The sequence below is a fragment of the Gambusia affinis genome, linkage group LG02 (assembly GCF_019740435.1).
Source record: "Gambusia affinis linkage group LG02, SWU_Gaff_1.0, whole genome shotgun sequence".
Taxonomy (NCBI): domain Eukaryota; kingdom Metazoa; phylum Chordata; class Actinopteri; order Cyprinodontiformes; family Poeciliidae; genus Gambusia; species Gambusia affinis.
Window position 1 is genome coordinate 22,550,636 of NC_057869.1, and position 22,036 is coordinate 22,572,671.

Here is a 22,036-nt window from a genome sequence, read left to right on the forward strand (position 1 = left end):
AAGCTATTAAGAAGCTCCCTGCAGTCATGTTGGGGAAATCTGCTGTAAATAAATGAGACAAACCGCAAGGAGCATATGCACATTTAAAATTCACAGTGATCTTCTCTCCTGCCTGCTGGTGCTGACCACCGCGGTAAAGCATGCAAACCCACGTGTGTGCAGACTTTACTGGTCTGTGTCATTCTGGGGCATGGCGGGAGGTCGAAAGCTCCTCGAGCGGGCCGCTGGCTCTGGCGGCTCTATTCCAAAATCGGTGAGCTGCCAGAGCTCCAGATTACAGCAGATTACCAGGCAGGGTGCTCTTCCACTCTCTCTGCCTATCCGTGCACGTTTCATGCTGTGTATTTTGTGACCACACGGGAATGTTTTACCTTCACCAGACAAAAAAAGTTTTCTTGATGGCATCATTCAACAATACCTATAGGTAATTGTGTTTGTGATTTTTTTTGGATTTTTTTTTTTTACTTTTTTTATGTATTTGCATGTTTATGCTTCCTTTTTGGTTTAGAGTTTATCAGCAGCTGGCAATTACAATGAATCACTTTACTCCTGCATAAACCCTCTCTAAGGTCTTCACTCTCTGATGGCAGCAATAGAAGGCTTGAGCATGTGATACATATTCCCAGCATGTAGTGGATTAATACATTAATACTTTGAGGTTGAATCTCCCCCTCCCTTCGCATATTACTGCATCAAAAAGAGATTATGGTCAGTGACAGGCCATGCACAGGCAGGATCCTACCATCTGAGGCACGCAGATGAGGGGGGGAACTAGAGAGACAAATTAGAGGAAAAAAACAGAAATTTCAGTTCGTGAGACAGCATAGGTTTGCCTTACCGCTAAACCATAATGTGGACATAGAGAAGGATTGTTAACATAAAGGAAAAAAAGAAGAACAAAAAACATCTTAATGAAAGAACCAATGAATGGGAAACAGAATCGGGTGGGTGGGTGAAGAGGGGGAGGGTCTATGTGTCTCCAAATGCTGTTAGTTTGGATGCTGGACTTGCAAGGGAATGCTTCAGCAAGTTCTACAGGAGTAAGTGAGGTGATGCTACTGAGCAACAGACGAAAAGGATTCTGCAGGAAGAAAGGAGGTGTTGCGTAGAAAACAAAAATCGTGGGAAAGACACAGGAGACGGCTTCTAATCATGGCGTTGGCTTGTCTTGGTCTGGGCTGTGCCCCCGTACAGTCCAAAGGTACCGTCTATTGCATCCCTGTTTATCTTGTCATGTTTTATTCTCTGTTTAGTTCATGTTGTTGTCTGGAATGTCAAATATCTTCTTAGTGTATGAGATGTTGCTTTGTTGTTCTGATGTATGAGCATCAGGAAAACCAATGTGGAGTTATGCAGGAGGCATATCACACCAGCTTGTTTCCCAGCTGATGCAGAGTAATTATTGTAACATTAAGGTTTTGTGAATGGAAGCACAAAACGTGATCAGCACCTCCTGAAAGTTTTTAAAGGTGGTACATAGTGGAGCTTTGTGTGTTTTGTATTTTATGACTTTAAAGATCAACTCCGATCTGCCTTGCTTGAATGTCTTGTTCTTTCTTAAGAGAAATGGTTAAGAGAAATGAGCCCATTGGGCGACATCATGTCAATACCCCAGAATAACAGGAAGTCAAGGATTATTGCTATAATATCCCTAGATAACATAATTAACTTAGAAAAAATTATGAATTCCAAAGACACTGAAAGTACATTTATTTTATAGGAACTGTCCCAATTGTTAGTGACTATCACATTAATGTTCATCCACTATTTCTAGTGTATTTATGGTTGTATTTTGTTTTTCATCTTAAGATGAGGAGTTGCCATAGTGACATAGTGACAGACACTAACAATGCCTACACTTAGTTGGAACAGAAACTCCCTTTATTTTTTTTACAATGTACTCCATTGCCATATGGAGGAACCATAATCTGATGCACGCTAAAGTATATCACATGTTGCTTATTAACACAAGCTGTTGTAAAAGGCACATTTGAAGCATGTGATGAATTAGAGGCGAACATCAAGCTGCAGACGAGACCCAAAGTAAGCTGTCTCTTGTATTCTGTTATTGAAGACTTAATTTTTAGCCAAATTTATCTTAAAGTTGGGATATTTTTGGTGGTGCCAAAGCTGCATTTGCAGTAAAAAGAAAAAGAAATGTAGAGGCAAAGGTTTGCTTTGATAAATTCTGAATAAAAATGCCTGTGCATGTGGCTGGACACTGCAGGATTTCCTTTGCAGCCAGCTAGTGTTTCTTATATAACAGCTGTCTGCTATGACAAGATTCTGCAGCTACTGCCATAGGGAGTGTGCTGCCTGACCCAGATACACCCTAATACATTCTCCACTAATGACTTACATTCACTCATATCTGTACTAGAGAGAGGGGGAGATAGCTGTGCCAGAAAGAGAAACAGCAATGGTAAATCTGTGTTCTCATTGCAGTTGACATGGAGGATGGGACACTATTGGGATCTTCTCATAGTTTGTTGGTACCACTCGTTTTACGCTATAGTTTAACCTAAAGAGCTGCATCAACAGACTTGCTGTGATCTGATGCTCGTTCTATAATTTTATTTTTAATGTCAAAACTATAGGAGAATAATAAAGTAATCTTCTTCTTACCCTTTTCAATCTGTGTGCTTGATGTGCTTTGTTCTACATTTAACATGAACATTAACTCTTCTTTTAGTCCAAGCGTTGGTGCAAGTAATCAGTACTGGTTCAAAGGTTACACAAGTGTTTTGCTTTTTATTTGTTTCTAACAGGAACAGGAGATACACAGGATGATATGGAAAAAAATTAAGATGAATATAAAATGTTGCAATAGTCAAATAAACCACAGAGAGTAGGTTTATTTGACTACTCTGTAGTAGTCAAATAAACACTAAATTTTCTGAAAAATTGAGTGTTTCAGAAGTATCATTGCAACTTCCTGTGTGAGTTGTGTCTAATTAGCCATAAGCTTTAAGTGCTCATGATTTTTGTGATGCTTCAAAAATAGTGTAATTAAAATACATTATGAAACAAATATGTCTACCTCCCTGTTTACAGCACTATTCCCCTTCAGCAGTTTTGTTTATGTCTTTCTGCTAAACTGATCTCTAGTATGCTAAACATGACCATCATTTATTACACTAGCTGCACCTTTTCTTGCATGAATTTAGAAAATGTGAATTCACTCTCTACTGTATAAAACGCTGCAGTCAAAATTATATTTGCGCTTCATGCAAACAGTAACCATAAAGAAATACCGACTACTTGGGCACCACAATCCTCTGTTTCCAGTTTTGCAGTGTATATGGTGAATTTATTCACTGTTTCTTTCTGTGTGCCACCGTTGGTGCTCAGAGTCAGTCTTAATGATGACAGTGTAAGCTGCTGACACTGCACCTGCAGACACAAAGATGGGGGAAACAGTTAAGAGAAACACAGTAACAATATGACAGGTGGAACAGAGGAAAGGGACTCAGTTAAACCTGCGTAGATCTGTGGTCAGTTGTATGTTTGTCGAACCTTAAATGCTGCCACAGATAATGAAGTGCAGGCCAAATAGAGTTAGGAATAGCCAGCTCAGCTTCTTAAAGATCTATTGTCAAATCTTGCTGTGGCCTGTTTTTTAACACCCTGGGATTAGCTTTTAAAGAAATCATGATTAATAGATATGTACTGTATATTTTACCACTAAAAATGGCTTCTTAATCCTTGCCATGGGAAACGTAGGTTTTTAAAGAAACTGTTAAATCCACACCCTAGATTTTAGGACAAAGAATCGCCCAACAATTAGTAAAAAATGTTGGATTAATTAAGTGCTGAGTATCCTATAGATATTTGCATGATGGCAAGTGGATGCATGTGAATTGCACGTGGGGAAAAAAACGTATAATGAAGCAAAAATGAATTTCAGTTTGTCAAGCAACTCTCACATCAATTTATGTAGTTGACAAAAGAATAACAATAGCTCGACTGTGCCAGAAAACCATTTCACCAGCTACTTTAAAAAATATCTATATCTATTACTATATCAATGTATTTATATATAAATATGTGTATACACAGACAGACAGATCGATAGATCGATATCGATATACAGCTTAACATAAAGAACTGGAACTTGTCACTCTTCAGGGCAGGCAGCTGTGTCACTGTTTATGTTGTGTAAATGAACTGCTCTAACCTTGTAGTTTCAATCAACCCGAAGCTGTTGATGTGAGCTCACTGATTTAATTGGCAGCAAATAAAAGCCTTGATGAGCGATGAAAGGTTGCTTGGCTACTGGTGTACAACATAGCTTTCAAGGACACAACTGCATGTTGAATATCAGGTTAAAAGAGGGGAAACTACTCATAAATAAAGCCAGAGGACTTTTGAGAGCAGATAAGAGGAATGGATGATCACACTCCTCCTCTTCCTCTTCTTTCTACCATGGAGACTATTACACATCTGCCATTCAAGATGGCAGAGGTGCTTTTGTTTTCGTATAATGATATATTTTGGTAATAACCAAACAGGAGCGACAGAGAAGCACTGTGATCTGCACGTGTGGCTTTCATGGGTGGGTTTAACTGCCACCTGCTGGCATCTAATATGTTTGCAACATTTATTTGCACAATTTAAAAAAACAGAAACAGAACATACTTCACTGTATAATGTTACATCTTTAGCAAATTGTCTAATGTTTGATACAATATGGAATTAAACATGGTACTGAAGGTAAATTACAAAGTAGTATCTGGATGTGAGCTTGACAAATTTTTGCGCTACTTGTGTTATAAAGTCACAAATGGCACCTTTCTTTGAAGAACAATGTTCATTATTAGCAAACATCCATCCATCCATCTTCTGTTCACCCTTTGTCCCTAATGGGGTCAGGAGGGTTGCTGGTGTCTATCTCCAGCTACATTCTGGGCGAGAGGCGGGGTTCACTCTGAACAGGTCGGCAGTCTGTTGCAGGGCAACACAGAAACATACAAGACAAACAAACATTCACACACACACTAGGGAGAACTTAGAGAGACCAATTAACCTGACAGTCATGTTTTTGGACTGTGGGAGGAAGCCGAAGAACCCGGAGAGAACCCACCATGCACAGGGAGAACATGCAAACTCCATGCAGAAAGATCCTGGGCCGGGATTTGAACCCAGGACCTTGTTGCTGCAAGGCAACTGTGCTACCAATTGCGCCACTGTGCAGCCCTATTAGCAAACATTTTTGGCTTATAAAATGTTCATACAGAGACCAGCTAATGGGAGTACGAAGAATTATAAAATTATATTTAAATAAACAGCCTGAAAACAAACAAATTGCTGCAAAACACAAATTTGAGCTTCTTTTGGAGAACAGAAACTATCACATGATGGTCACTTCATCGTTCACTTAGTGTGCTTTTAAAATAGCAATGTGTTATCTTCCTCTTTTTCATTTGGGGAAGTGACTGCATGTGCCACAGCTGCAAAACATAATTAATGAAATCTAAAGCTTCATTATCATATTGACTTGAAGCCCTGCCTCGTAAGAATGTTTTATGTCACAATGTTGCTTCTTGGCATTCAAAGCCTGATGTGTCTGAAGTTTTCTGTGGGGGTCCAGTGGTGTTTACATTGTTTGGGTGGCAGGGTGGTTGCATGATTCACCATTTCTGAAGCTGCTGCAGAAATGTATTCAAGGAATATTTTTTGCCATGCAGATAACCCAGCTTTTGCTGAAGGAGTTTGCAGCTGAGGGTGAAGCGGCCAGGATAAGGAACAGCGTCTCCAAATCTGAGGCCATCATACTGAACCAGAAAAGAATAGAGTGTCTTCTTAGAGTTGGGGACAAGGTGTTGCCCAAGGTGTAGGAGTTTAAGTATCTCAGGGTCTTGTTCACAAATAAGGAAAAATTTGATCAATAGGTGAATTGGTAATGCATCTGCAGTGATGTGAGCACTGTACCAATCTTTTGTGGTTCGGTCAGAGTTGAGTAGAAGGGTAAAGCTCTTGATTTGCTGGTCGATCTACGTTTCTACCCTCATTTTTGGTCACAAGTTTTGAGTAATGTCTAAAAGAATGAGATTGCTGACACAAGCGGCCAAAACGAGTGTCCGCCACTGGGTTTCTGGGCTGTCCCTTGGAGATAGGATGAGACGCTTGGTCATCCAGGAGGAACTCAGAGTAGAGTTGAGAGGAGCCAGTTGAGGTGATGTGGCCTTCTGGTTTGAATGCGTCCTGGATCCGTCCCAGTCACGTGCCACTGGGAGGAGACGTAGAGGAAGACCCATGACACGGTGGAGAGATTCTTTGTATTTCTCGGCTGGCTTTGGAACGCCTTGGGATTCCCCCGGAGGAATTGGGCCAAGTGGCTGGGCCTCCCTACTCAGGCTGCATTGACTCACCACCCGATCTGGGATAAGCAGAAGATAATTGATGGATGGATGGATGTTCTTGTTTGTAATCATTGTAATCATTGAAAAAGCCTTTGTTCCCATTTCATGTTTTCCTGTCTTTGTCCCTTCTCCCTTTAGCTGTGTCGAACTTGGATATAGAGAGCAAGCTGTCGGCGCACTATCAGGCTCCATGGCACCAGCAACACAACGTGTTTCACCCGTGCACCAGACCGCCGTGTCTGGAGGAGCTCCACAGAAATGCCCGTCTGAGTCTTAGAGCTCTGCATGGCGGTGAGAGCAAGATAGACGCAAAGCAGTAATGTGTTTGGTGCCTTTTTACAAAGGATCAGTTTTTATGTATGTTTTTGGATGCACAGACGAACAACAGCATCAGCCTTCTTCAAGTCGAGAGAGAAACAGGGTGACCATCTCCATCTCCGTGGCGCCACCCATGCCCACCTTTCCCTCACCGCATAGCATTCGGCGGCAACAGAGGAGTCGGCTCGCACGAGCGGTATGCCTTTTTCAGACAGGGCATAGAACTTGCTTCATAAAAGATACCTAGTAAACAGAGCATCAGCAAGCCATAAATACTTTCTATGGTAAAGAAAAATACTTTAAAGGGTTAATAGCTAAATTTAGTGAGAAAGAGAGACAGTTGAACAAAGAATCACTGGATAGAAATACTTTATATGGGAAAGGAAAACACCGCCAATGGATTCATTCAAGCAAGATACACAGTTAACACAAAAGCATGGTCAATTAATTCATGTTACAGACAAAATTTTCCTGAAACATTTTCAGTTGCTGCATATTTTGCATGGGCAATTTATGTATTTTTCAAAGAAAAATTCCATTTAACGCAAATTCGTTGTTTTATTATTCATTTAAATATAAAATGTAACCTAATAACCTGAAACTTTTTCTAATTTCGTCATGCAGCAAGAGAGAGCAGAGAGGGAACGAGAGCTGGAGTATCAACCCAGAAAGGTGTGTTTTTGCATATCAGCATATCCTGAAAAGAGGAGTGTTTCTTTCTTTTTCTATCCAAATACTGCACTATAGCTCCAGCCCAATGAAGATTTGTCTTAAATATATATATAGTAGAAACAACATATAGTAGGCATGGTGTATAAAAAGATATCCAAGTCGTCTTTCAGCGACTGGTAAGTATCCCAAAAAGAGCAAAACAAACTGGGTTCATTTACTAACTACTCATCTTTACTTGATGAGACATTCACTCACACACTTTACAATGTTCAACTAATATGTAATGCTACATGTGCACATCTTATAGTGCACAGTTTTAATGTTGTATTCAGTCACAAAGGTGCTGCCCTTGTGCAAGGGAGTTTGGTTGGAAATTATGATTTAGGCTGAACAGCTGACTTTTACTTTATTAGAATTGTGTTTATTTTAATTCATTATATAAAGAAAAGAATGGAGTTTATTTAAGTCTGTGGTGCTTTGGGTGTCTTGTTTTGTAGCACTGATTAAATTCTTTCAATTTTGAATCTTCTGAAGGAGAGGATAGTCAAAGAAACAGAGATCCAGACTACAGAGAGAAAGGTAAGGAATTCCATTAATGGCACAGAATTGTCTTATTTTTCTTATGTTTGCAAAAAAACATTGTTTTTTATTTTTCTGTTTTGTTAAGCTACAAGAGATGCCTGGTAGAGAGGAGGATATGAAAACAATCGAAAGGAAGGTGAGAAGTTTGCAACTACACAGAATATTTATTTACATTTGGAAAGAAGAATATTCTCATTCATTTGTCATATTTTGATTTTCATTTGAACTATTTTATTTACTAATATTTTTTGTTGTTTTTGATAACTCATGGTATTGTGTTTTCATTTAATTTTGTTTGTTGTATTTTGTGTTCATAGTTTGAGTGCTTTTACTCACTTGAAACTATTGAAGGTTGCATCTTCATTCCATGGAATAGAAAGGTATCCAAAATTCGTTTTCTTTAAACATTTGTGTTTTTGTTTTTCCTTCCATCTCTTGCCAGCATAAAAAAGTCCAGTGGTTTATTGTGTGCTAAATCACATGTAAAATTTTGCATGTCTCTTCTAGGTTACCTCAATAGAGAAAAGTGAAAGTAGTGAGGTCATTGGAGGCCAAGCAGTCAAGGCCGTAAACCACAGTGCCCCCTCTGCCCAAGACAAGCAGGCAAACTGGTCAAAGGAAAACGTCCCGCCATCAGATCAGAAGACAAATGACGATTCTCAAGCGGTCTCCTCATGCATTATCCCCATTAATGTCACAGGTAAAATTAACAGGGAAAAAAAGAATTTAATTGAATGTTATTCACATTCATAGGGAAAAGTACTTCAGCAGTTGCTCTACAATAGGAGATGATACAAAGACTATATTTAGCCACAAAGCTAAACTTAGGACAGAAACTACATTGAGTTTGGTCAGTTATTTTTTTATTCTAACGTGCTTATTAGCAGTACATCTTATACCCCTGGGAAGCCTGTTTATTTTCCTTTAAATGGAATTATATTTAAGCAGCAGTTTGGTTTGTGGTTTGAGCCCATGAAAGAATTGTTAAATCTTTACTGCCAATCTCTGTTGTTTGCTATTGTTTATTTGATTAGTAGGTTAAAGTAGAACATAATGTGTCAGGTCGACAATTGTTATGCATTGGTTTGGCTATGATAACTATTAATAAATGCCAAAAGGAATAATTAGCAAAATGAGTAATTTAATTCAAAATTTACTACATCGGCCCGCCATCTGACTATCAGGAAATAATAGTCAAATACTTTCCAGTCTTAGTTACTGCTTTAAGAGTAAATGCCTGGTAGGGCTTGAAATAACAACAAATGAAGGATTAAGTTCAGCACTGGCATTCTTGGCCAGCTGGCTCTGCACATACCAAAAATTAACACAGACAATTTCTTTCAAGTATAAGAATATTTTTGACAAAAATAATTCAACCTTCCAGTTAAAGAACGTCAAACAGTGAACTCACTGAGGTAGTGACTCTCAGCTAAACTACTAAGTAAAAAAAGAAGAAAATAATGAAAAGTAACACAATATCAAGAAGCATTTGAACAGTGAAAACGAACAAATAAAATAGTGCAATGTTGTCACAAGTCATTGTGAACTTTAGACGTTCTGTAGAGTAGGGGAATCTCTGGTGGTCAGTGAGTCGAGTGGAGAATGAACAAAGGAAGTCGTGATGGTGTGATCAGAGGGAACTGGGGAAGCGATGTAGGACTGGTGCACATGGGCAGCGTGTGGGGGGGCCATGGCTCCTCTTCTCCCAGCTCCGGGGAGCACTTTTTGGCCTGGAGCAAGCATGATCAGAAAGACCGTGGCCCACGGTCTTTGTCTGATCTTTCTGGGGCGCCGGTGATGTGTTTGCATCCACCTCAAAAATATGTAGTTGAGCCCCTGACTGTGGGGCAGCATTGGGTTGGACTGGCAGATGCAGGCAGTATGTGTGGAGCTGTGGTTCCTCTTCTCTCAGGACAGTGTCTTTTGTCCTGCCTAGTCAGTCATAGTAGGGAGGACCAAAGACAGTGTCTTTTTTGGGGGGGATCTATCATTAATTTGATTATTTTTGCAGAATTTCTAATAAGTTTGCTCAAGGTTATCTTCAGCTGGAATATGGCTGTCGGTTGGCCAATTGCAAACCGATCAGTTTTGATACCAGGGTTTCTTTGAAGATGAAGTCCTATTTTATTAAACACAGAGAAGCTTCAGTACACAACCACAACAACCTGGTAACTCCTTCTCATGCTGGTCACCAGCTTAGTTACACACTTCTGTAGGATGGAATCCCCCTCACTTTGCATTTGCTGCAAATCAGGCTTTGTATAGTTGTTCTTGGTTACTATGGTGCGGACAGCACTTTTAAGTTTATACCACAAGTGTTAATTGGTGCTGGGGTCATGACTGAAAACAAACCATTCCATCCATGCCACACTTCCATATTCTGTAGGCAATCTGCTATATTCAGCTTTGCTGGCATGAGTATTTTTCCCATGAATAGAGTTTAGGTCCATAAGAGTACATATGATTGCCAGTATATAATCAATCCACATCCTCAACCCTGCAGGTCAATCCATAATTCAATTATTTATTGGGAAATAAACAGACAATAAATACAATAGAGTAAGATTTAATGTCAAGATGATTTGTCACAACAAACAAAGAAAGAAAAACATAAATACCTTCTCATTGTTCTAAATATATTTGGCAATGATGTTTTAAGCAATATATAATTTTGTTAATGATATTTTAAGTTTTCAGCACTAGTAATCATTAATCATTAGTGAGAATCTGTACTGCTCTGCTTCAGACTTGTAAATGTCTACTGGCTTCTCTGTTGTCAAAGCAGGAGTCGGGTTTGACAGAGAGGCCAGTGCCCGTTGCTCTCTAGTTCACTCCCAGTCGGTGCTTCAGAGAAGAAGGAAGCTGAGGAGGAGAAAGACTATCACTGGAATACCCAAACGGGTACAACAGGACATGGGTATGTTCATGCAGATACATGTAGGTTGGTGGTAGGATTCACATGAGTTATTCACAGTTGCCACATCAAAAACAAAATGTATTTATACTTTATTTCATTTAATTTCAGACTCAGATGAATCACCTGTGGCAAGAGAGCGTACAGTGATCATCCATGCCAATTCACATCAACTATCTCTCTATCAGGAGGACCTCTCAATTAGTGGGCGTCTCCATCACACTCGTGACTCTGGCTGCCAGACAGATGATTTTCTTATAGCATGTATGTTTCAGATCACAAAGTATGGAGAATGTCACTGCAAGTTAAAAAATTGAAATAGGGAAAGATATTTTTAGCAGAAAGGATTGATTGGTAATTGTTTGGTCTAGCCTTTAAAATCAATGCCATTGCTTTTCTAGAATAGAACTATCTGTTTACATTCATCTTTGACTTATGTCTATTGGTTCAGACAATGAAAAAAAAAACATCTCATTCTCTCTCCTCTTTTAGGTACAGCTGCTCCCTCCAGAAGGCGCATTAGAGCTCAGCGCAACCATCAAGGTATCCCTGCCTCTCTGTCCCATTCTACGGGTAACATTTCCTCCTTGGGTGACCAGTCGGACTCAACATACACAACAGCTTCTACACATGGTGGCCGCTTACGCTCACGTAGCCTTCCAAGAGAGGGCGGCCGTCTAATCGACAGTGACGAAGACGATGATGACAACTATGATGATGATGATGATGATGAAGATTTATCACCTTATGAAGCAGAGGACTTCATTCCATCGGGACCAAGTCCAAGAATGAAGATGATGATGATGAAGGATGAAGAAGAGAGTACAGATGATCAGGCAGCCCCTGAGCCACTGCAACTTGGAAGCCTAAAAAGACTGCAGAGGTCTAGTGAAAGAGACAGGGGCGGTGGAGGAGGTGGGAGTCCAGAACATAGCTGGATGGAGAGGGGTCGTTCTCGCTTGCCCCGCAAGGCTGACATGGGTAGCTGTGAAATTTCATCCAGTTCTGATACTTTTAGCAGCCCTATTCACTCGGTGTCTACTACAGGCGTTCTAGGCAGTCATGTGGACCACAAGGAGGACCACCAGTCATCAAGTGGAAACTGGAGTGGCTCCAGCTCCACCTGCCCCTCACAAACATCTGAAACTATTCCCCCACCCTCTTCTCCACCCCTGACAGGCTCTTCCCACTGTGATTCAGAGTTATCACTTAATACAGCACCCAATGCCATTGATGAGGGATTTTCCCTGGATCCTTCCTACCACTCTGACCTCAGGCCCCAGAGTCAAGGCCACAGATCAAGCTCTTTTACATCATCTGCCACAGACCAGCTAGATGATGCAGGGGTCAGTACAGCCAGCGAAGGGGAGTGGACATACCCCCAAGACCAAGATCAGACCGATCCAGATCAGGACCAAGATCCCACCCAAAAGCTAAGTGAAAACCACCAGTTTCTTCGAGAATACAGCTCAATGGAAGGTCTTAATGACCAAACATGTTTCAGTAAACAGAAACCAAATGCTGAAAAAGAGCCTGAGTCTCATTACCCATCTGATACAGAAGGTTTCTACTCATCCTCTGTGAATCTTGAGGAGTATAATCAGAACTACAGAGAATACACATGTAACTATGCAGACCTCGGGCCTGATTGTCATCAGTCCAACACTGTGGCAAAACGATTATCCCATGGAGGTTATCCTCAGCCTCCACTTGAGTTCAAACCAGGCACTATGACTTTAGGGAGGACTTGCCGTCCTTTAAGGAAATCAAAACTCAAACCTCCACCACCCAAGCGAACATCCTCACTAAAGGAAACCAATAGTAGTGTTGATGTTGGAACAGACACACAAGCAGATAAGGATCATCCAAAGATGGTTAGTGAGCAAGAACTTACCTCGTCTTCCACAGATATGAAGCTGGAACTGGACCTGGAACTTGGAGGAGCTCCAGAACCATTACAGTCATCTTGTCTAGTTGCAGAATCTTTAGGAACTTGGGGCATGGGACTGGGGGGAGCCATGGACATAGTAGAGCCCATGTCCTTTAGCTCCGCAGATACACACTCATTTAAGGATGAAGGTGCAGTGCAGTCTGACTATGCAGATCTGTGGCTTCACAACAGTGAGCTTAAGTCTAACAATGGTGAGTACGCATCAATGTCTAACTCAAGCACAGCTACAGGCACCACTGTTATGGATTGTATGAAATCACCAGACAGCTCTTCCTCTTCCACAGAAACGCAAATTCAGGCTGTTGCCCAGACCTTAGAGTCCAAGGAAAGCAGTCCATCTCTCCCATCTGGAGACTTTAAACTTGGGTCACCTGAGAAACTGGCCGGCCTAGCCTCACCATCAAGTGGTTATTCCAGTCAATCAGAAACCCCTACATCAACCTTACCCTCATCTTCAGCAGCCTTCTTCCCAGGACCACTGTCCCCTTCAACTGGCAAGAGAAAGCCTAAAGTGCCAGAAAGGAAGTCATCTCTCTCTTCCTTGCAACAAATTCCCAGAGATGGGGCTTCCATTTCATTTTGCAATAAGAGAGATCCAGAATTTCCTCCTCCACCTTCTCAACTTGATCTCAATGTTCTACATGGAGGTTATGTGAGACACACCTTATCCCACCGAGCATACCACATGCACACCCTTCACCACAACAAACACAGAGTTGCAAATGTTTTGTCCACTGGACTAAAAATAATGGTCCCTGAGATAACGAATACCAATCCACCACCAAGTTCAACAAATCCAGGCTCTAATGTTCTGCCAGTTACTCCATCAACAATTCGTTCAGTGCATCTTCATTCAGTTAGCCAGTCTTCAGAGCCACAGAGTTCTTCCACAACATACCAGGACACAGCGAATGGAACTGAGACTGTGACAAGGCCAAAATGTCCCCCAAGTGGTTCCACCCTGGCTCCTCCCCCTGTTAATATCAGGCCTCTCCCTCCCAGAAGGCCACCTCCCAGACCCCCATGTCATGATCACACCTCTTCTCCCGAACGTTCACAGCCACCTCCACCTGGTCGCCACCCTGATGGACCTCCATCCTATGAAAGTCTGCTTCTAAGGCAGGACCGGTATGGACCAGGAACCTTTTGGGCTATGACTGCCTTCAGAACAAGGATGGACCCTTCGTCAGACATCTCTGAAGACAGTTCTCCCCTGCATAGACCAGTTCCACGTGCTCCACACCCTTCACCTGTGGATCTCCACACTCATATTCACTCACACACAGAGTTCAGGGGGCTCACCCACTCAACACATGCACGTTCCGAGTTTAGAGTTTTGGGGGAGCGCTCGTTCTCCCAGGATGACGACGAGGATGAGGAGGAGGAGGAAGAGGATGAAGAAGAGCAGGTAAAGGAGCCACAGAGGGCTGCATGTTCCAGAGGAGGAATGCGATTGGACCACCCTCCTCCACCAGCCTATGAATTTGCTGGAGGATCCCACTTAAACTCAGGGCCATGGGCTAGTCCTGTCAAAGTGCCTGGTAACACAACAGAGGCATCGCATCCTTACCTAATCAGCGATGCAAGGACAGGAGGACAAGAAGTGCATGAAGAAGAGAGGGAAGTGATATCAGGTGCTACCAGAAGTGCCCATCCGCACCAACTCCAAGAGAGCAAGGATGACTCCACCACTCCTGACACTGAGGATTACTTTAGCAAAGGTAAGCTGAAAAACTAAATCAAACTAAAAAAAAATTGTATACTGCATCTGACAGAACATAAATAGTGCACTGGGTGGGAATCTTGCTTGTAATAGTTTTGAACAAACACAGATTATAGTGAAACCAAATCTTCTGTATAGGTAGACTAAAAACAGTACTCTATTGTTCTTTGTTGTTTTCTTTCCCATTTCAACTTACGTTATACTGGGTCCAGCTTCATATTAGTCCAAACATTGTCTACCCACAGAATAAACTAGTCCACTGTGGTGATCTGCCAATGAGCAAAACTCATTTTAGGCAAAAATGTTAAGGATACACATTAGTATTTAGTAAAGAGCAATATGTTTTAGCATGTGTACTAATTAAACAGACAACCAGAAGACATATCAAGGAGATGTTGTGTTCCACAGATTCCACACCAAGTGACAATTCACTTTCCCCTCTGACGGATGACACCAAAGTTGATGACGACATTATTATTACATCCCCTAACAAGAGTCGTACAACAGAAGACCTTTTTGCCATGATACACAGGTATTTGTACAGTTTGCACTTAGATTGCCTTTATGTGCTTCTAAACTGTATATGTTGCAATGCAACTTCAGAGTATTTCAAGTTTATGAAGTTTATGTTTGTTTACTGACAATGTTCCTTTGTACTATTTTGTAATTTCTTTATTCAGATCCAAAAGAAAGGTCCTTGGCCGTAAAGATTCTGGAGACCTAAACGTGAAGTCTCGTCTTTGTCCTGCGTCAGCCGTAACCCCCAGTAATGTTTCCACTGGTGTTGTCCCTCCAGCTCCTCCTCTTAACTTTCCTGCTACTTTAGCCAATGCCGTTGGGTCACAGAGAGCTCCTGTTCCAATCTATCGTAGTGCAAAGAAATCCAGCACATCCAACGAGGAGTTTAAACTTCTTTTGCTAAAGAAAGGCAGCAGGTCTGATTCTAGCTATCGCATGTCAGCGACAGAGATTTTGAAGAGCCCCATTACCCCCAAAACACCAGGGGAGTCCCTTCAAGAAGCTTCAATTAGACAGGCAGAGGAGCAATCTTCTACGCCTCAGGAGCCCCCAATCTCTGTTTTGGACCCAATCCAGATACCAGGCCTTTTTCCTCGGGCCAACTCGGAAAGTTTCACTCCCAAAACACTCCCCATGTCAGCTGCCTCTCGACAGGGACGTTCTCGGATCCCCCCGGTTGCTAACAGCAGTCGCTACAGTACACGCAGTCGCCTCTACACAGCGCCCATGCAAGCCATTTCAGAAGGGGAGACTGAAAACTCAGATGGGAGCCCTCATGATGATAGATCGTCATAAAATAAACTGATAAGAACTTTTGCCTGTTCTTAGCTGTTTTCTGGATTTTCAAAACCTGCACTTCTCCTTTTCACCAGTGGAGGGATTCCTGCAACATTTCAAATCTGACTGTTGCTGAAATGCACTCAGCTAAAAGCTAACTGTTTAAAAGTGGCAGACTGTTGTGAGATAGAGAATGATTAAGGGATTATAATGAAGTCCTGAAAATATATCTAAATACCTTATTTAGTGAAGAATAGTCCCCTTCTTTAAAAGTGCAAGGAATATTTTGATTGAACAAGCTTTTTCTAAAAATAATAATAAAAAAAAAATTTAAAAATCTCAAGTATTCGAAAACTGATAGGACATAATATTGTGACAAAGTGAGTGTGCATGTACAGACACATGCAATCTTTACTAATATTTGTACTTTTTGTGTTTTCAATGGTGCGGGTGCACCTATGTCACTTGGGGACTGATTTACTACTTCATTTAAAAATTCTTTCCACATTTCGTATTCTTTCAACCTAGGGTGCCCACTGGATCAGCCAGACTTCCTAGACTCTTTACTCAGTATTCCTGCCAACAAGCAAAGTCGGTTTGATGTGGAAGTCACTAGCAAGAGTCTCAACTCAGCACCAAGTTTTTTATTATATTTACATCTGCAGACCTGCCATAAAGTATATTACAAAGAGCCAATCTTATATTTGTCAACTAAAATGATATCCAAATACTAACATGATGCATGTATTTTTGTAAAAATGCGCCTCAGAAAATGATAAGACTTCAACTTGTTGCATGACCTATGTGGAAAGAATCCCTGATCCTAGTTTGTGTCAACATTTTTGTACTTCTTTTGTATTACAGGAGAATTGATTATGTCACTGCGAAAGATATGAGTTGCATTAACGCTGCATAGATCAAAACAGATTTTTCTTTGAGTATCGAAAACAGAAGGAGCAAGGCTTGCACCTATTTGTCTATCATCCATGCTAATTTTGGACAATCGCACAGTGGCCTTTCTCCTACAGAGTTGGTTGTGGTAGGACATTTGAAAGACCCTGAACGTATAAATACATATGAAGCTACATGTAAAGTTTCACTAAAATTAAACCTCACACTTGTCAAAAGCTGACATTAAAATGTATTGCTCTTTCCAGCTGCTAGCAAAAATTGCCATTCAAGAAAAAGAAAATGTGCGTTTCATTGCAAATTTAAGTGAACCACATGGTGAAAATGCTTTAGAAGGACTTCAATCTGTTGGACTAGAGCAGGGGTGCCCAAAGTGGGTCCTTGAGGGCCGGAATCCTGCACATTTTAGTTCTTTCCCTAGTTTAACGCACCTGAATCTAATGATGGCTCATTAGAAGGCCTAAGAAGAACACTGACATGCTGAAAAGGTTGTTGGTGCTACCAGGGAGAGAACTAAAATGTGCAGGATGCCGGCCCTCAAGGACTGACTTTGGGCACCCCTGGACTAGAGTTTAACTTGGTATGGTTTCACAGATCCAACCTCGTTTTGCACTTCGTGATACATAAGAATATAAGAAAGAACGATATATCTTATAATGAAATCCATGTATATTTGTACCGAATAGAAAGCTCTTATCTATATTAAAATTACGAGAACTTTTACGGGGAACCAATCTGGGTGTAGCAAAGAACAGGTCTCACTGAACATTACACATGTTTTTTTTTGTTTGTTTGTTTTTTTAGCAGTGTACTGTTCGCCTCTCCTTGTTGCCTCTCCTTCATTTGCACTGACCCAGTAGCATTAGACAGGTGAAAGCTCAACCCCAGTGGCCAATAAACCATTCTGAATTATACTTCAAACCTAACATATCACATCATTTCTCTTCAAAAAGAGAGAAGACAATAATAGACAACAGTACGACATAACATTGATGGTTCATTTATTAATGCTGCAAGGGTGAAAGAGATTTGCCCTTTGAACAGATATACATATGTGGAAAGCTTGAACTCTCACCTGCCTACCAGAAAAAACACAACACATATACTTCTTATGTTTAGAGACCATGCTTCGATTGAAACCATTCACTGTATTCTGTGAATACCTCAGAAATCATGTCTGTTTTATCATGATAGATAGATAGATAGATAGATAGATAGATAGATAGATAGATAGATAGATAGATAGATAGATAGATAGATAGATAGATAGATAGATAGATAGATAGATAGATAGATAGATAGATAGATAGATAGATAGATAGATAGATAGATAGATAGATAGATAGATAGATAGATAGATAGATAGAACACAACTGTCTGAAACTCAGCGAATCTAATGCAGAACTGACACTGTGTAAGATGGAGAGCGTAAAAAAGCTGTGAACTGACTAGAATTTTACATTCATCAAATTTCTAAAGCGCACTTGTTCCTGTCCACTGTTTTATTTGTTGTGTTTTTTTTTTAATCGCATGCAATAAATAGAAAGGGGAGGGGCGGGCGGGGAGAGGGGATAAAAGAAAATGACATCACCTATTCATTATTTTTATCTGCAGGATTTCTCCACAATAAAAAAAAGATTTTGTATTTTCTGTTTAAATGTCAAGTTGAATAGTGTGTTCTATAGATGTACAAACTGTCTGGCTAATTCTGTTCTGTATAGTTGTGCTCACACACAGGGGTTTATCATGTACTGTATATCTCCTCACTGGACAATCACACATTTAAGAGACTGTAAAGTAATGGATATAGGATGAAAGGGTGGAAACTGAACAGCTTTGGTGCTGGGGCTCCGTCCCCCTGGAGCTGTGGAAGTGAGAAAGCTATTTCCTGAAGAAACCAGTAAAAGTGCACATCTGGACGGTCTGCCTTGGATGACATGTACAAATAAGCAAAAAACACAGAAATGGAAACGGAAATATCAATGCATAAACACATGGTTGGTTGGCCTGCTCAGAAAGTCATTGTCTGTTTGACTCATAGTTGAATTTTGTTGCTCCAGCAAACATTATTATTGAACATGATGAATCTGAAAATATTGTAACATATCTGACCATTTATTTAGAGGGATTTGTCCATACTGTACTTCCTACTGGTACGGAGGAAATATTTGACGACTGTTTCTTTAGTTTTAAAAGCAGTGAATGGAAGATTAATTTAAACCTTTTGATTAGGGATACAGACTTTGATGCATCCTTGCAGGCTCGTTACACGGTAATATCTGAGTCCTTAGAAGCTTGGGAATAACAACATAAGGAGAAAACTTTATAAAGTTTATTCCCAACTTTGAAGTATAACAATAACCACATATTTTTCTTCAAACGTGTACAGTATGGAATATCACTAAACAGATTAAAAATATCTGACCAGAAAAAAAAAAACTGTAGGCAATGATAAAACGATGATTAAAAAAAAAAACACACACACACACACAAACTGTTTAAATGTAGTTCCATGTTCAAAACTAACTAGAACTTAACAGATTTCAATCTCTTTTGTATTTTTGTATAAATCTGTAAATATGTTTTTGAAGGAGAAAAAAAAAATTGGAAATTCTTTCTTTTGTAAAATAAATAAATAAAAGATTAAAAACAACATCTTGTTTTCTGCTTTTTTGTCAATATTTACAAGATGTTACTTTAGACTTTCACATATTTTTTTCTTTTTACTGTGATAAACGTTCTTCTATTTATTAATTAATTTATTATTTTTAAATATTTCTAAGTGTTTCTTGTGGATTTAAAATAAATGTCATGCAATTTTGTCCTTGCCGTGAAACAGATAACATCTTGTTTCTCCATTAGATCAAAGTGTACTAGCAGAGTATTAACAATAGATGGCAGTCTTTTCCTTTATTACTTGTAACTAATATGTAAACAGAAAATCAGATGAGAAATTTTCATAAGGGCAAATGACGAAGAAAAAACGTGACACTAAGAATTAAAAGAACATGACCGCAAAAGTGACTTTTCATTTATTTTTCTACTGCTCAGAAAGGGTAAAGATTCGTAATTCGTGTTTTTTTCTTTCTTTTTTTGTTCTGTGACACTAATATATATATATATATATATATATATATGTATATATATATATATATATATATATATATATATATATATATATATATATATATATATATATATATATATATATATATATATATATATATATATATATATATATATATATATATATATATATAAAAGCATTACTAATACAATCTAAAAGGGCATCTGAAATAATTTTGTGCTATTCTGTAGACCAGAGATAGTCAAACTTTTTAGACAAAAGTTTAAACCTGAACAAATATGTAAGCCTAAGATTATTATTTAAGTATTCATAAGACAGTGGCAGCTAGAAAATTTGACTTTTGTTGCAGTTAAGCAAAAGACGGGATAATTTATAATACATTTACCATAATTCATTATATTGTTTTGAATTTATGATCTTTTATTAACCATTTATTCATTAGTTCATTTTATAAAGTAGGCATTTAACTATAAAAACAAAAGAAATTTGACTTTTCCATTAGTCTGTCGACAATAGTAAAACCAAATATTTTTATATTAATACAGTTCATATGTGAAAAGAAGCGATAAATGTGGGCGTACGTTAATAAACGCTGCTCTTGCAGAAATAGTTTCGCCCTCTGTCTCTAATCCCACTGCTGTGTGTTCACGCACATTCACAACATGTGGACCACGTTTAACAACTTCAAACTTACTTTATCCTTTCCCGGACACTTCCTGTCCATGTGGCGTTTTGACGTGAAGAACTACTTTGTGGCTCAAAACAACCGAAGAACTAAAACTACTAAACTTCAAACAGCAGAGCCAGCGGGGCTCCACGAGGCTCAGTGTCTGGAGCGAACAAGACTCGCTGTGTCGCGTCTTATCAGGTTACAAATGAACGCTCAACAGCTATGTTGTTGTTACCCGGAAAAAAAAGACAGGGGGCTCCTCCTGCTGACCACACTAATAATAATACTACTAATAATAATAATGAATACAACCATGATCATTGCGATTTACAGATAACCAAATTAGGTAACCAATAAAGGTACTGCCTACTGACTTAATGAAAGACATTTAAAATGCCACCAGTAAGCCTCCCCTCGCCTTTTTTCAAAATTTATTTAACATTTTGTCACATGAAACTGTAAACTTCAGTGGGTTCAGTGTAAGCGATAGCACAAACCAGAGCATAGCGGTGATTTAGAAGAAGACAAAGGATAAATGGTTCTAAACATTTTTGAGAACATGAGGAAAATGAAGTGATGTATGAATGAAATCCAAGAGATGCAATTTTGTTGGATGCAAACTGCAGTTAAAAACCAAAGAAAAAGAAAAACACTCTTCTGGGCGAAGTCACCAGTTAACTATCTCATTTTCTGCTGGTCATTTTAGTCTATAGTCTAGTTTATAATCTCTGTTAACTCACTCCTTCTCACTCCTCTTGATTCCAAGATGTCCTTTGTTAGCTCCTTTGTTATCTCTGTCAACGAACCTGCAGCAGTTTATTTTCTTCTACAGTCAATATTTTGTTTTTTTTAATTCGATTGATTCAAAACAAATGTACACAAATGTGTTTACATCAGGGGTGTCAAACTCAAATACACAGTGGGCCAAAATTTTTAATTGAACAAATCCGCGGGCCAAGGTTGAACAAATGAATCTTTTAATATGGACCCAAACAAGTTTTGATTTAACAATAAATATTGAACAAGCAAGGCTTATATAACTTAAAAGTGCAGGTGTGCAAAATTGAGTTACTAAAAATAATAATAAAACATATCAATGGCATATTAAATAACATTTAAATAAAAATTGAATGCCTCCTTTCTGAGGTAAATGTCAAAATTAGCTTCATACACAGGCTAATAAATTTGAAAATAAAATAACATAACAATTATGAATAATTTATTCTGCCACAATATAACTTGCCTTTACAGCAGCTTCACTTTGTGTTGTGGCTTTTGTGAACATTTTCTGTTGTGAAACCAAACCTCTTTTCATCTCCTTTACTTTCTGGCTCCTTTGAGAGGGGTCCAAGTCCTTATATTTGTCCTGGTGTTTCGTTTCATAGTGTCGTCTAATGTTGTACTCCTTAGTTAGGGATGCGGGGTGCGCCGGGGCTGTCAACCGAGCAAGTAGACGGATCACCACCTTCCTAATACATCCGTGTCCGTTACCATAAATGCTAGTGGCACAGAGGAGGAGTGTCTGCCTCTGTCCTGATTGGCACGCCAAAA

General features: G+C 39.5%; 1 protein-coding gene across 3 annotated transcripts in view; it reads left to right on the forward strand.

The window, feature by feature from the left end:
* The window catches only part of nhsb (Nance-Horan syndrome b (congenital cataracts and dental anomalies)), a 47,673-nt gene extending 28,344 nt beyond the window's left edge, over nt 1-19,329 (forward strand). Inside the window, exons 2-14 of one of the 3 annotated variants that reach the window (XM_044144421.1) lie at nt 6,501-6,653; nt 6,740-6,876; nt 7,305-7,352; nt 7,887-7,931; nt 8,020-8,070; nt 8,252-8,314; nt 8,442-8,634; nt 10,717-10,851; nt 10,960-11,112; nt 11,341-12,990; nt 13,084-14,520; nt 14,931-15,054; nt 15,203-19,329. In XM_044144421.1, the coding sequence (XP_044000356.1) occupies nt 6,501-6,653; nt 6,740-6,876; nt 7,305-7,352; nt 7,887-7,931; nt 8,020-8,070; nt 8,252-8,314; nt 8,442-8,634; nt 10,717-10,851; nt 10,960-11,112; nt 11,341-12,990; nt 13,084-14,520; nt 14,931-15,054; nt 15,203-15,836 (4,823 nt within the window). In that variant the 3' untranslated portion in view covers nt 15,837-19,329. Of the gene's footprint in view, nt 1-6,500; nt 6,654-6,739; nt 6,877-7,304; nt 7,353-7,886; nt 7,932-8,019; nt 8,071-8,251; nt 8,315-8,441; nt 8,635-10,716; nt 10,852-10,959; nt 11,113-11,340; nt 14,521-14,930; nt 15,055-15,202 lie in introns of all 3 variants that reach the window. The other 2 variants (XM_044144415.1, XM_044144420.1) reach the window with 2 other exon arrangements.
* The last annotated feature ends 2,707 nt before the right edge of the window (nt 19,330-22,036 follow it).